Source organism: Nyctibius grandis, chromosome 16, assembly GCF_013368605.1.
Source record: "Nyctibius grandis isolate bNycGra1 chromosome 16, bNycGra1.pri, whole genome shotgun sequence".
NCBI classification, from domain to species: domain Eukaryota; kingdom Metazoa; phylum Chordata; class Aves; order Nyctibiiformes; family Nyctibiidae; genus Nyctibius; species Nyctibius grandis.
In genome coordinates, this window is record NC_090673.1 from 1,804,195 (window position 1) to 1,818,170 (window position 13,976).

General features: G+C 44.3%; 3 protein-coding genes across 7 annotated transcripts in view; 2 read left to right on the plus strand and 1 right to left on the minus strand.

Annotated features, from left to right (window-relative positions):
* The window catches only part of RABGAP1 (RAB GTPase activating protein 1), a 68,658-nt gene extending 58,428 nt beyond the window's left edge, over positions 1-10,230 (minus strand). For 2 of the 4 annotated variants that reach the window (XM_068413830.1, XM_068413833.1), the window contains exons 1-2: positions 10,153-10,230; positions 3,158-3,359 (exon numbers count right to left, since the gene is read on the minus strand). In XM_068413830.1, coding sequence (XP_068269931.1) covers positions 3,158-3,307 — 150 coding nt within the window. In that variant the 5' untranslated portion in view covers positions 3,308-3,359; positions 10,153-10,230. Of the gene's footprint in view, positions 1-3,157; positions 3,360-6,148; positions 6,219-10,152 lie in introns of those variants that run through there. The other 2 variants (XM_068413832.1, XM_068413831.1) reach the window with 2 other exon arrangements.
* Positions 7,588-10,214, plus strand: LOC137670992 (basic salivary proline-rich protein 2-like). The gene is made up of 2 exons (XM_068414210.1): positions 7,588-7,615; positions 9,457-10,214. The coding sequence occupies exons 1-2, from the start codon at positions 7,588-7,590 to the stop codon at positions 10,212-10,214; spliced, it is 786 nt and encodes a 261-aa protein (XP_068270311.1).
* A 49-nt stretch (positions 10,231-10,279) lies between the features above and the next one.
* On the plus strand, positions 10,280-12,801 carry ZBTB26 (zinc finger and BTB domain containing 26). Of its 2 annotated transcripts, XM_068414124.1 has the most exons (3): positions 10,280-10,335; positions 10,583-10,663; positions 11,438-12,801. In XM_068414124.1, exon 3 carries the CDS (start codon positions 11,448-11,450, stop codon positions 12,762-12,764), a length of 1,317 nt encoding a protein of 438 aa, XP_068270225.1. In that variant the 5' UTR covers positions 10,280-10,335; positions 10,583-10,663; positions 11,438-11,447; the 3' UTR covers positions 12,765-12,801. The 2 variants fall into 2 exon arrangements, with proteins under 2 accessions (XP_068270225.1, XP_068270224.1); XM_068414123.1 differs by having other exon boundaries at positions 10,296-10,663.
* Positions 12,802-13,976: the final 1,175 nt, after the last annotated feature.

A 13,976-nucleotide genomic window follows, 5' to 3' on the forward strand; every position in this document is an offset into this window, starting at 1 on the left:
TCCTTTACAGTAATATGTGGGATTTATTAGAACTGTAGTTTATTCTCTTCTCCTGACGTATGTGCTGCTGGCCTCTGCTGTGAGAGGTCTCATTGTACCATGTAGTTCAAGAACTGTTCCACAACGTCCTCCATAAGTAAGGCTTTTGTAAATCTAGTTCAGTCCCACCGGCAGTGGGCAAAAGCAGACACCAAAAACAATCCTGGAAAGCAGAGACAGCTAGCAAAGGATATTTCTGGAAAGCAATCACTGACAAACCCTTTATAAATTGTTTGAACCACATATTTCAGCATAGACAAAAAGCAAAACCACATTTATGAATGATGATCAACTGAAGAAAAATATGGTTCCTGATTGTGTTCAGAAGAAATATTTATCTGTCTGGACTTGACAAAGAACAAAAATAAAAATGTGCATTAATTCAGTCCACAGCACTATTACTTAAAACTACAGCATATCAACAAATTTGAAACGAGAGCCTTAGATTTGATGTACAAATTTCACAACCTACTACATTCAGCAAACACAAGCCTAAAGTTCTAGCACCATCCTCAGACTGCGCTTAGCAAATGAAAGATCCTCAAACTGCTTCTCTAAAGAAACAGAACACCAGAAAGAGACACCTGCTCAAATACGAACCCGAACTCACTTTCTGCATTTTTTAGTGGACACATCAAAGCAAATGGGTTTTGGCATATATAAACAAATTAACTTAGTTATAAATACCAAAGCAACTGCTCCTCCCTGTAAAGCTCATCTCATTTGTTCCTCTGAAATACGTAACCTCAGTTCTCACGTTGTACTGTTAATACAAATTTTCCATACACTACTTAAATACTTTTAGATATCACAGTGACAGTACTTTTAACATCTCTGACAACCCTCACAACTCCACTTACCCATGCACACAGATAAACACTCTAATAATACAGTAAAACTGGCTACTGAATGACTATTTGCAAGCTGGAAAAAAAGGTAACAAGAACAAAGCCATACTCTAGGGGAGTACCTCTGTTTTCTTGTAGAACAATACAAAAGACAATTTCTGTCCCTAAGAACAGCTAAAAAGTCTTCCCATTTCCTCTGTTAAAAGTTTTCACCTCCTTAAGCAGAAGGAAGGAGGTTAACAGGAAGATCCCTGCATGGGAGAATTCAGACTGCGCACTGACTGCTTATCTAAGGTATAACGTTTCCATTAATCATTCAGATTGCAGCCAATAACCAAACAGCACATACTCTCCAACGCTGGAATACCGAAAGGCTCAAGGTGAATCACTTTGTTCAAGGATTGTGCTCAGTCTTGGCACCAAATTCATGAAGCAGCTTATCTTTAAGACCTGCAAAGCTCTGTGACATTCGGTGCCAACTCAGGGAACAACGTAACTTTATTTTACACTTGTTGATGCTCAGGAGGCAGCAGTGCTGATGGTCTTTCCTCATCAAGAGAAACAGCATACCTGCAGCCAGCATTTTAGAAACGGCTTTGGAAGTAAACATATGAGGAAAATTTGAGAAGTAAGTTTCAGGAGTCAGTTTAAAATCAATTAAGGATATTCTTCTCTGAAATATTTGCAAGGTTTATGAAGATGACTTTATACACAAGTCTCTTCAGTTTCTTTGATTGTACTAAACAAGATACAGCGTGTCATACAAACACCGCAGGACAGCCACGAGGCAAGCCTTAGACCAGCAATACAAACGGCTCCCACGTGCAGCAAGAAGTGTTGCAGACTATGGCATTTCATGTTTCCAAATTTTCTTTGGGAATAACAGGATGGAATGGAAAATCTGGTTGACCGTGTCTGTCTCCTGGGGTCTCAAATGAGACACAACTTTGGGAGCTAATTACATACACTGCCACATAAGCAGTCTCAAGGTAAGGCACGACTATGGAGACTATTCTGTATTCTTAAGTATTTATAGCTGCTGGTATTTGCAGTATCTAGAAAGACAAGCGTGAGGTTACAGTCTTTCAGCAGGTTTCGTAGATCACTAGGCTGATTGTTCAAGAAAACTTCAAATTTTTTAGACTATCCTATGATGTGAACTGGTAATCTTCTGCAATAGCAATAAATATAAGTGAACGTTTTTGCCAGATTAAGCGAAAGTAAGATCTCGAGACTCTCAACTAACAGAATTAGCTTTAAGTCCTATGTAAAAGAAAATAGCCACTATAATGGCGTGTCCTGTCCAGGACTCAAAGGAATACAAGAAAAACAACCAAAGCAGTTGGGAGGTAAAACCAAGGTGAGCAAAAGCATCAAGAAAGGTTCAATAAAGTCTCTGTTACAACTGCTGCTAAGGGAAAGAGGAACACCCAGTCCAACAGGCCAAACATGTGATTTCTTATAATCTCTAAAGACATTATTTTGAAGACATAGATGTGACTGTAGACTTCAGCCTCTTGTGGTTGTAGAATATCTCTTTCCATCTCCCACAAAGAACACACTAACTTGACTCACTCTAGGAAAGATCTGGTTTTCAACACGTTGAAATGACGGAATTCGGCGTGACCACCTTACTTGTGTCACTTTGCTTAAAGACTGCTGAAATACAAATTGGGATGAAAGATTTCCTTTAAGAGGCCAAAAAGAAAAAAAGGAAAAAAAAAAAGAGCGACAAGGGTCTCTTTTCAGAACCACACTTTTAAAAGTGAGAAGATGTCAATGCCCTTCCAGTTCACACAAGCCTACCATACAGGCTTGTGTCCTCAGATTCATGCCAAGTTGTTAGTTATAAATACACTTCTACATTTCTTAAAGAGAACATTTCACATTGGGGAAAACTTTAATATATGTTTGAATTAACAGATATGGTCAAATCTAGTGTCTGTTAATATTGCTTTCTATCTGAAAGCTGTGATAAAATCACAGTTCCAAGTTCTTGATAGTCAGTCTCTTTCATCCTAAGCACCTCATGAAAGATTCTGCAAAGTGGGGAAAAAACCCACAGGTAGTGATGGAGACAGCTCTTACTCAAAACCTAATTATCACCTCTGACATCAGCAAAAGTAATGCAGAAATTACTTGCAAAATCGATTCTTGAGTAAGTTCTCCCTTCCGTCAAGTTTTCCACAATAAAGAAGTCCCTCTTTAAGCTCTCTATGGTTAGTTTGATTTAGAAGAATAGGGAACAAACTCAGGTTATTGATTCTTACCTTCAGTCCTGTTTTTTCATCATCACTACCATTATTTGTAGATGGTGTTTCATCCCCTTGCCTGGAAACCAAGACAAAATCTTCACTGTTAAGAGTGGATACCGAGTCTGAAGAGACACTGATTTTTCCAACAGAAGCCTTGTCATCCATGACTTAAAAAGGAAGTTCGATTCATGAATGAGATTAAATATTTTATAAACTCCTGAAAAACAAAAATCATAAAAATACTTACATAAAACTTCATGCTAAAACGCTCAAACGTTTCTTTTCAGAAACCTGATGACTAGTTATAAAAAGTAACACATCTGACAGTACAACCAAGTTACAACTCCTCTGTCCGCGTACACTCATGGTCCTGCTTTGATTTTGCTAAGAAGCACGCTACTATTAGAGCACTGGTTTCCACACCTCACAAAAGGGAAGTTAATAAATCTTTTTGCAGTATTTCATGATTATGTCAGACACCATTTTCTACATGGAGCACAAAACAGTCCCTTGGAACACACACTACACCTGCTGACAAAGGACTTGTATTCAGGCTAGAACTATAAAATCCATTTACTTTCCTCAGATAATGTCTGCCCTCACCTACATTCATGCAAAAATTACTTTTGTAGCTATCAGAGCTCGCTGTATGCTGCAGTCACATTCTCTTTCCCCCAAAACAAGAGTTAGATCTTACTCTTGATATGTAAAGATGCTCTAAAACCTTGGGACATACAGCATTTTATGAATCTATCCTGAATCTTCTGTACTATAAGGAACCACAAAAGACAAGACTTCCAAGAAGCAGGAAGAACAGCGCAGGCTGGATGAGTACTGAGAATTAGAGCCAACAGAGGATTTTAAAAAGCTGGAACTGGCACTGAGAGGCATTTGAAGAAAGGAACAAAAGGTGAAGTTCAGCTGCACACGTTGACCTCTACAGCACAGATTCTCAGAATCCGTGGCTCAAAACAGACTGCCGTGATAAAAATGGGTGATTAAATTTCCCAGAAACCCAAATATACCCTTATCACAACGGCTTGGGGCTTTACGTATTCCCAAGCACAACCAAACCCAAGTGCTTTTTCAGCCCCAAGTTACGCCTTCCATTCGGTGGAGCACTGTCCCAACCTGGCTTCCAACAGAGCAGCCAAACCATGGAGAAGCCTGGCCTATCCACCAGCACGGCTCATCGCATTCCTCGCTGAACCAAGAACAATGCACCAAAAATAGCAAAGCCTGCTTTTATTTCTATCAATACCCTTCTCTCCACGGCCACCAATATGACTTGAAAATTTGCCAAGAGGACAACAATTTTTTTTTCCTCTGGGTTATTTTTAACCTGATTACTTTCCCAACCGAGTCGCTTCATGGTCCTGAAACATGTTTCACTGGACAACTGAAGCAGCGTGGAAGAGGAAGAATGGATGTGGGTTGCTCCTGAATAACAATATACCTATGATTATTGGGTTTCATTTTCAAAAGCATGTAAGATATTTAGATATCCTTTTCAAAAAAACATTTTAAGATCCACTGACTTTCAATGAGAATTACTGGCTGAGAAATTTCGATATTTGGTAAAGTTTTACCCACTGTATGTGTCTACCTGGTAGTATTCACATGTACCTTAAAGGCAGGGCAGCATTCACATTTTTAAAGATGCTTTTGTTTAAAGAATTCACATTAAAACATTTCTATAGACATTCCTTATTGTACCATCTACATAATACTCAGATCATCCGAAAATTACGAAATCAAACATCTTGAAACACAGACTCAAAATAAGCTTCAAACACTTAATATCCCTTTGGTTTTACTACTTTCATTCAAACAGTGCAAACTTGTCTGCCACACTAAGTATGAGTAGAAGAGCGGGCTTTGATCACAAGCAGCTGTAAAGATCACTTAGGCAAGGATCAATTTAGCAATTTATTTTGGTATAGCGCGTCTGTCTTGAAGTGTAAATTTCACCTATTTCCAAAGTCTTTCAATCTGACACCTTTCACCAAGATTAACTTCAACTAAAGAAAAATTATGCTGCGCTTTTGCATACTCCTTTTTTAGCAGCATGGTGTAAACAGATACCACACTTGGTCCTGGAGCACAGCTGGCTTAGCCTAACCCCTACAGTGGTTTCACAATACAGAATTGCAACAACAGAAGGCCCCGATTAGCCCAACTTTGCCAACCTTAGATTGAGCAAAAGTCTTACTGCAATTACACAAGAGAGCACAGGAAAGGGGACAACGTAGCAGACTACTGTAAGCTTTTGTTTATTAGTGACGTACCAGCAAGCAAGGCTCAATTACCCAACTGCACTGGAATCGGCCACGGAGGTTCATCAGATTAATGCTCGAATAGTCGAGGTGAAAAAGCACAGTCTTAAAAAAATAAAAATGCTAAAATATTGCTAACCAAAATTTCCATATTCCCATACTTTGCTTTGCACGCATTTTATTTCCTCTGTTCCTTGCACATCACCACATGGATCATTTTACCTGAATCAGAAAACTCACAATGGCAGAATCAACACCAGAAAGCCTACGAGCTCATTAAAACATGGGCCAGCCTACAAGGGCATACATCAAAGAGCAGCAGAGCAATTAAGTGTGGCAGGCTTATGGCTCCTCTGGAATCAAAAAGCAAGAACAAACAGCGGTGACAGAGCTCTTTAGTTATACCTGCAACTTGGCTGAGAACTGCAGCTTTCTGTCCTCACAGTTTAGAGAGGTAGGAGAAAAGACCCCGGCCAAGCGCAGATCTCCAGTTTTAATGTTTCTCAGAAGAAGCCAATGTCTCATCCCTTACAAGGGAAGAGTCTTTGGTTTGTTTCAACATAAATAAAACATGCGCTTCTGAATTCAGCGTAGTTTAGCTCCTGACAAAACTACACCACAATGATGTAGTATTTGCCTGAAGGTGTCTTTACACCTCGACAGGAGACGGACTGTCTAGGTAAAACGCATACTAAGAGGCAAAGTTTTAACAACTTCTTTCTTTGCTCACCTGTGTAATTACATGAGAATCCTGGCCCCTCCTCACACAAAAGACCATTGGGAAAAGCTGCAAAATGAGAAAGGGAACACACTGGCTCTTGGGTCACTGCTTTCAGTTCACCTGCACTCCACGCTTGCTGTTGGTATATAATGCTACCATGCGAGTCCAAGACTCAAACTGTCTTTTAAAAAATGTTCTTGTTTATCTTTAAAGCAACCCAACAACAGTAGCAACCTACCTCACTCTCTCTATTCAAGATAACATGCAAAGGTACGGCAAAGACACCATTCACCACGCTAAAATCTCAAACTGGAAAACAAACCTACCAAAGTTCAAGATTAGTCACACAGGTTTATAAAATATTTATCCTTTATTTTCCTACCCACTCCCAAGTATTTGGCACTTGATCTGCAACTTGTGATCAAAGTTTTCCTTGTAAGTACTGCCAAAATGAATTTAAAAGAGCTTAAAGCAAACAGTATATAAAAAAAGAAAACCAGAAACCCTTCCACCTTACATTACTGTAAGAGACGGAGGCTTGAGAGACATGTGCAACAGGTGAAGCAAGGCACTTGTAACTACAACTGGTCTCACTCCATTTCCAAGGGGTGCCCACGTTCCAGTGTTTAGAACATCCACAACCACAAAAAAAAAAGCCAGAGGGTGAGTAGAAAAAACAATGTTTCAGCTGTGAACTGCTTGGACTGTTTAAAACAGCAGTTAACCTTTAAGTCAACAGTAGATGCAGCACCCTTAGCACTGAATTTAGAGGGGAATACAACAGAAAATATACTTAAGGTTTGGATTTTCAGGGCAGAAAAAGAGGATAAGCATGAGGACAGCTATGCAAACTAGAGAGGAAAAGAGATTTTTTTCCCCATTCATATTTTTCTCAGGTTTGATACTTCAGCTGCAGTTCCTACAGCAATTCCACAAAGCATATCTGACAAAGAATGCACCAGATATAGAAGAACAATATAGTAATATTAACTAAATTACTGAATATTATAATTCAAGAAGCTACCTTGAACAGCAAAGGCAGAAAGCTTGGCATGCAAAATAAGCCTATATCCTCTGTCCCTTAAAATATAAAACCACTACGTATAATGTTAAAAAACATGGAAAACAAGGCGGTAGCACACAGCCAAGACACTGAGGTGACTTACTCAATGCAAACTGATCCACTGAGATGAAGTTCTGCTCTCCTAGTTTTCATCATTAGCATCTTAGTGTGGGTGAAAAGTGGAATTTGTAGCAGAGTTCAGAAGCTTTACAATGTACTTCACAAAGCTGTGTACAACAAATAAGCTGGCATTCTTTAGGATTCTTAGCTCTTTACAGTCTTTGACGGCTGTGATTTTTTTACCTTCACAATTCAAGCAGCTTACATTTATTGTTTTATAAATACACAGCGAGTCCTGAAAAAGCCTGGAAAATGCTACAGCACGATGCCGTCAGCACAGGCGGTCGTGCCAGGTGCTTCAGCCTGAGCAGGGTAAGAAAAATAAGAGCAAAAGTTATGTCACGCTGTCAGACTCGGGCACAGAGAGGAGCTGTGGTTTGACTTTTTCTGAGCACATACACACCGCCTGCATTTTATTGCAGCTTTGGGAAAAAAAAAACATACAAGAAAGATCAATCACTAGCAACCTTCTTCTTCTCACATGAGTAGTCTGCATAATCGTATGTTTGATCTTTACCCACCTTCCGTGTGCAAAACACGTTCTCAAAAGCAACGAGAAGGATTTTGCACTCAAAATGAAGCAAGAAAGCCAGTGGAATACTGCATGTGAAAATAAAGATTTCAGATGACTAAAAAGAGTAATTAATAAAAAATTGGAATTACAATACTAACTTTTCTGTTCATTTTAAAACACACTGACAGCCACAGATGTTCCCACTAACCTCAAGAGCCAGAAAAAATGATATTTCTTTGGAGATAATGCTGCCTCAAATTTCACACACACACACACGCCCCCTACTCAAGAGCGGGTGGCAGATCCTGGGAAGCTGAGTGAACCGTTGGCCATTGTATGCAAAACCAGGACAAAACGCAGGAGTTAAGCTAATGCAATCTGTGTTAACAATCCTTAACAGATTCATAATTACTGCCAACATAATTTTGCTTTTAATCTTAATTTGAACTATCTGCTCAGAGGACAAAACTCTAGTTTTAAGCTCTTGTAATAAGCAAATTTTCGACCCCAGAAACATGTGGCAGGTCCTGGGAAACCGTGGTTTATAAAAGAAATGCTGACACTGCCTTAGCTAGCCCGTCACAAGAATGTCGCTGGCATGAATTAACTCTGAACGGCCGGTTCATCCCCGCTCCGCCGCTGACGCTCCATCAGCATCAGGCACAGCTACGCAGTGTCTGCACCAGGGAGCTGGGACACGCAGGACACAGCACAGGCTGGAGGCCGGGATAAAGGCAGCGCAGCCGGAGGCTACGCAAGATGCTCTGTGTACTTCTGGAGTTCCCCTCTCATTAGGATTCAAACAGAAGCAGAGTTACGCGTAGCAGACAACCAGAGCACTTCAAAAACATGCTGTGAAAGAACTGAAAAAGGGAGAGTTACGTTCGATGCAAGCTACTAGAAGCTGTCTGCACTCGGGTTTGGAAAACGAAAGGAAACCCCTATGCCAAGCTCCATTTGTTAATTTGTTTACTGTGTACACAAAGCTAAGTTTGCTCAGGTCCTTGACCTTTTAACGTTAAGTAGAAGCCTTTAAAAAGAATACAGCGTTTCTGTAATTTAATCAGCAATGGGGAAGTCCAGGCAGTTACACATTTTCCAATAAAGTAGCCAAACACCTCAAAAATCCCATCAAGTTGTGCTTTAACAAAATCTATAAGTAGAATAAAATTGGGCATACAGATCAATCTCTATCTGTATAACAATACAGGTAAGCAGTACTTGATCTCCAACTCATATTTAAGAAACACACATGATCTTTTCCCTCTCTCCAAACCTCTCCTGAGTATTTTTTCTCCCCTTCTCCTTTCCTCCAAAATGCCTTGAACAGGCAAAACCATACAGATGAAAACCAGAGTCTACTTCTACCAGTTCGATTTTTCACTTAATTTTTGCTGATGGGTGTTTTTAAACTATCTTAGCAGAGTCTGTTTATACTTAATTTTGACCCCTAACTGACAAAATCAGCCTTTAAAAATGATCTGCTGGGGATGTTTGAAGTGAAACAAACACATCCTTGCGAACAGGAAGGGAAAAAAAAGCCCACCCGAGAGAACCACCGAGATTACAGTACACAAGCTAAATAAAGATTTTTGGATGCAATAAAATGCCATATTTTAGGATCCACCTGGAAGCAACAGGCAACAACCAGCACAGCCAGGCCACGGAGGGGGAAAGCAGGCGCCTGCCCGGTAAATCAGCGTCGGTTCCGAAGGAGCCCAGCGCAGCCCGGGACAGGACGGCCCCACCACGGGGGTGAAACCCCGCGGCTCCGGTACATGCTCAGAACAGTCCCGGGAACACCGGGGGGTTTCAAGGCTGGAAGGGCTGAAGGAACGAGGCGGGACCCCCTGTCCCCCCGACCCGGATCCAGGGGAGCTGGCGAGGACGGGCCCAGCCCGGCGCCCCCCGCCTGCCCCAGGACTCAGCCCGGGGACCCGGCAGGGCCCGGCCCCGTGCAAGCCGGGGCGGTCTCACGGCCCCGCTCCCACCGCCACCCGCGCCTGCTGCCGGGCGGCTCCGCGCCCAGGCCGCGGTCCCCGGCCCAGCCGGGCAGAGGGGACAGGGGGCGGGAGGGCACCGCACCAGGAGGGAGGCGGGGGCAGGGGAGGGACACGCCGGTAACGGGGCGCAGGAGGGCCCCCAGCTCCCGTACGCCTCTCAGGGAAGGGGAGCGGCGGCGGGGCAGCGCCCGCACGCAACCGCGCAGGCACCGCGGGAGCGGGCCGGGGCCGCCGGGCGGCGGCAGGAGCAGGGCGGCCCAAGGGCGGGGGGACGGGGCGGACGAGACCCCGCGGCAGCGCGAGCCCCACCTACCCCGGCCGCCGCCGCCGCCTCCCGGTGCCGGGCCTGGGCCGCCGCTGCCGCCCACCACGTGACCGCGCGGAGGGGGCGGGCGCCCCGCCAGGCGCTTCCGGGTGCGGGGCGGAGGGCGCGCGAGCGCTTCCGGCGGCCGAACAATGCGGTTCCGAGTCGCCGTCCTGGGCTGCGGCGGCGGCTGTAGGTCCCGGCGGGCTGGCGGGGCGCGGGCGGCGGCCCCGGAGCGGGGCCCGGAGCGGGCCGCGCCTGCTGCTCCCCCCCCCGCTGCTGCCGGCCGGGTTCGGCGGCCGACCCGGCCCGGCCGGGGGCGCGGCGGGTCGCGGGGCCGCCCGGGGGGCGCGGCTGGCGGCCGGGCCCGGCCCGGCGGTGGGGCGGCGCGGCCCCAGGCCCGGGCGGCGGCTCACGGCGGCTCTCCTCCCCTCTCTAGGTCCGTAGCCGGAGGCCGCGGCGTGCGCTGCGGTAGGAGCGGCCGCGGCTGCCAGCGCGGGGACGCGGCCCGACGCTACAGGTACGTGCCGCTGTCCTGCCTTCCGCGGGGCCGGGGAGCGAGGCGGCAGGGCCGGGGCGGTGCGGGCGCAGACAGCGGCCTCCGCCGCTTTTGCAAAGAACTTCGCGTTTGGGCATTGCTTTGGGCACTGCGCGGGCTCTCGGCTGAGCTGTGCCGGAACGTGGCTCTCCCGGGTATCGGGCAGAGCGTCTTCAGGAGCCGGTGGCCATCTGCGGTCGGTAAACGGCGAGGAAGCACCTGCTTCCCGCGGGGAGGTGCTCTGCGGAGAGCCCCGCCCGGCCAGAAGTGCGGCTCGGTCAGCCGCCCTCCCGAGAAAGGGTTGGGGGTCCGTTTGATGGCTTTTTCCTTGGAGATCAGTAGTAGTGGAAACTGAACGTGTGTCCAGGCCAAGTCGCTGCTTTTCTGTTGTAATGTGGAAGCAAAGCTTAGCAAGAGCTAAGGCTGCTACAAATACTTCCATGGTTTCCCTTTAAATTCCAGACAAGTGGTGTGGAAAACAACTCTTTAGGATACTGCTTCAGGAGAAGTTCTGGCATATCACCTCTACCTTATAGTCAAGCTGCATTAAATTAAAAAAGGTAGAAGATACTGTAAGGTGAGGTGTAAACTTGGGTTTTTTTACTTTCAACTTGTAATGGACTTTAGTATTTATTGAGGATAAAATATAACATCTGATTAAACACACACTTTATGTTATTACTTTAGACCCTTCAAACTTGCATTTTAGAAAGCAACAAAGTTCTCACTTTTTTTTTTCTTGCTGCTTTTCCTTAGGTGTGCCAAAATGTCAGAAAGATCGGATATTCTTCACTTCAAGTTTGACAATTATGGGGATTCGATGTTACAGAAAATGAACAAATTGAGGGAAGAAAACAAATTTTGTGATGTCGTGGTCCATATAGATGACGTTGAAGTTCACGGGCATAAAATTGTCTTTGCTGCTGGCTCTCCCTTTTTGAGAGATCAGTTCTTACTAAATGACTCCAGAGATGTAAAAATCTCTATCCTGCAGAGCTCGGAAGTGGGGAGGCAGCTGCTTCTGTCCTGTTACAGTGGCATTCTGGAGTTTCCCGAAGTGGAAGTGGTAAACTACTTGACTGCCGCGAGCTTTCTGCAGATGAGCCACATCGTTGAACGATGTACGCAGGCCCTGTGGAAGTTTATAAAACCGAAGCCGCCGTTGGAGAGCAAGGAGTGTGAACAGCAAAGTGACTCCTCTGAGCTGAAGGAGCATCAAGGAGACAACGACTCTCTGCAACAAGATTCACCTTGTATTCAACCTTCAGAAGACAGCATGGACATGGAGGATAGTGATATTCAGATCATCAAGGTAGAGTCCATCGGGGAGGTAACAGAAGTTAGGAATAAGAAGGATCAGAACCAGTTTATTTCTTCTGAACAAACTGCACTGCATTCCTCAGAGCCTCAACACTTTCTTATCAACTCCACTGTCGAAAACAGAACAAGTGAAATAGAGCAAAACCACCTCCACAACTATGCCCTTTCATATGCTGGCAGTGATAACATCATTCTGGCTTCTAAAGATATGTTTGGGCCCAACAACCGAGGTATAGACAAAGGCCTCCAGTGGCACCATCAGTGTCCAAAGTGCACAAGAGTATTTCGGCATCTGGAAAACTATGCTAATCACTTAAAGATGCATAAACTATTTATGTGTCTACTCTGTGGCAAGACATTCACTCAGAAGGGCAATCTCCACCGGCACATGAGAGTGCACGCAGGCATCAAACCGTTCCAATGTAAGATCTGTGGGAAAACCTTCTCTCAGAAATGTTCCTTACAGGACCATCTCAACCTGCACAGTGGGGACAAGCCCCATAAGTGTAACTACTGTGACATGGTTTTTGCGCATAAACCCGTTCTGAGGAAACATCTTAAACAGCTACACGGTAAAAATAGCTTTGACAATGCCAATGAAAGAAACGTTCAAGACATAACAGTGGACTTCGATTCATTCACGTGTAGTGCTGCTACAGACGGTAAGGTCTGTCAGCAAGCTGATGCAAGCCAGGTACTGGATGCAGGGAAGCTGCCTCAGGCTGTGCTCAGTTTAAGAAATGATAGTACCTGTGTCAATTAAGCAATTAAAAACAGCCCTTTGTAGGGATCGTGACTGAGAGGAGTGAACAGTTGGTTTGGGCTCTTACCTAAACGAATGGTATGCCCTGAAAGGCCACAGATGGATGGATGGATGGCGGGTTGAATTGCAAAACCTGGCAGGTCTTCAGCCATCATTCTTAGTCTTACTTGATATTTTCTGTGAATAGCAATCTTCCTTCAGGTTTCTGTCTGTGTCTCTACTGTGGATTATGGGGTTAATTGTTTCATTTCTCTCTGATTAGGAGACTCAAGACTAACACCTTTTGAAAGACTGTTGCTGTGGCCTGCAAGTAAACCATCTGCTGTACAGTTAGAGGCCTCTCTGTGTCTGGGCAGATGGAGGAAAGAGCAAAGAGGACAAGTCTGTGAGATAACCCAATTTTTTTTTTTTAAGCACTGGATAACTGAAAGCACTCCATATAGTTAAATTTAAACTTACCTCTTAAAATTACCTTTCTCTGATCTTACCCCTAGACCCTTACAGTTGAAATGAAGTATTTTTGTGTCACTTTTTTGCCCTTTCTAAACTATTTCAAGAAACTTCTGCTGCCAATCAATGCTATCTTAAAAGCTCTCAGGGTTTTTAACCTCGACATTAAGAAAAGATAAAACCCTAAACGATTTGGCAGGGTTAGCTGGTCATTGCATAGAACTGTTCACAATGAGAACAAATTGCAGCTCTGGAATGTGAGAGGCCAGTGCCTGGAGTGCAAGTGTGAGCTATTACTTATGCTGTCACACGTAGGATTTTGAAAGGGCACTTAGCAGTGTACGTACTGAGACAAGCTAAGCACTTCAAAACTAAAAATTATCATCCATCTTCCACAAATTTTGCATCACATAAGCCACAACATTTGGTGGTTTTAGAGCAAAGCTGGAGTGGAGAAATACTGCTTTTTGACACTGTGAAAAGAATCTGTTTTAAAAGCTGCAATGTATAACAACTCCATGCTTTGCTGCTTTTTTTTTTCCCCTTCCCCCTTTAGTTCTTGTATATCTCTCCTCGATATCTAGTAAGGGCCACATGTCAGTTAACTTGAAAAAAGAAACAAAAATACCTGCCATAAGAACATTAACAACTTAAAGTTTTTTGATTTGTTGGACATTGAAAGAATACTTTTTTTTTTTTTACAGTGACCTGCATAGTTCATGACCATTAGTGTTTTACAGAGCCTAGGATGAGGTGTAGGTA

Bases quoted from the DNA above. Each gene is read 5' to 3' on its own strand.
- ZBTB26 (XM_068414123.1), top strand. From the start codon at position 10,296: ATGCGGTTCCGAGTCGCCGTCCTGGGCTGCGGCGGCGGCTGTAGGTCC. The intron at 10,664-11,437 runs GTACGTGCCGCT...GCTTTTCCTTAG, and splicing joins GACGCGGCCCGACGCTACAG to GTGTGCCAAAATGTCAGAAA.
- LOC137670992 (XM_068414210.1), top strand. From the start codon at position 7,588: ATGCCGTCAGCACAGGCGGTCGTGCCAG. The intron at 7,616-9,456 runs GTGCTTCAGCCT...GCCATATTTTAG, and splicing joins AGCACAGGCGGTCGTGCCAG to GATCCACCTGGAAGCAACAG.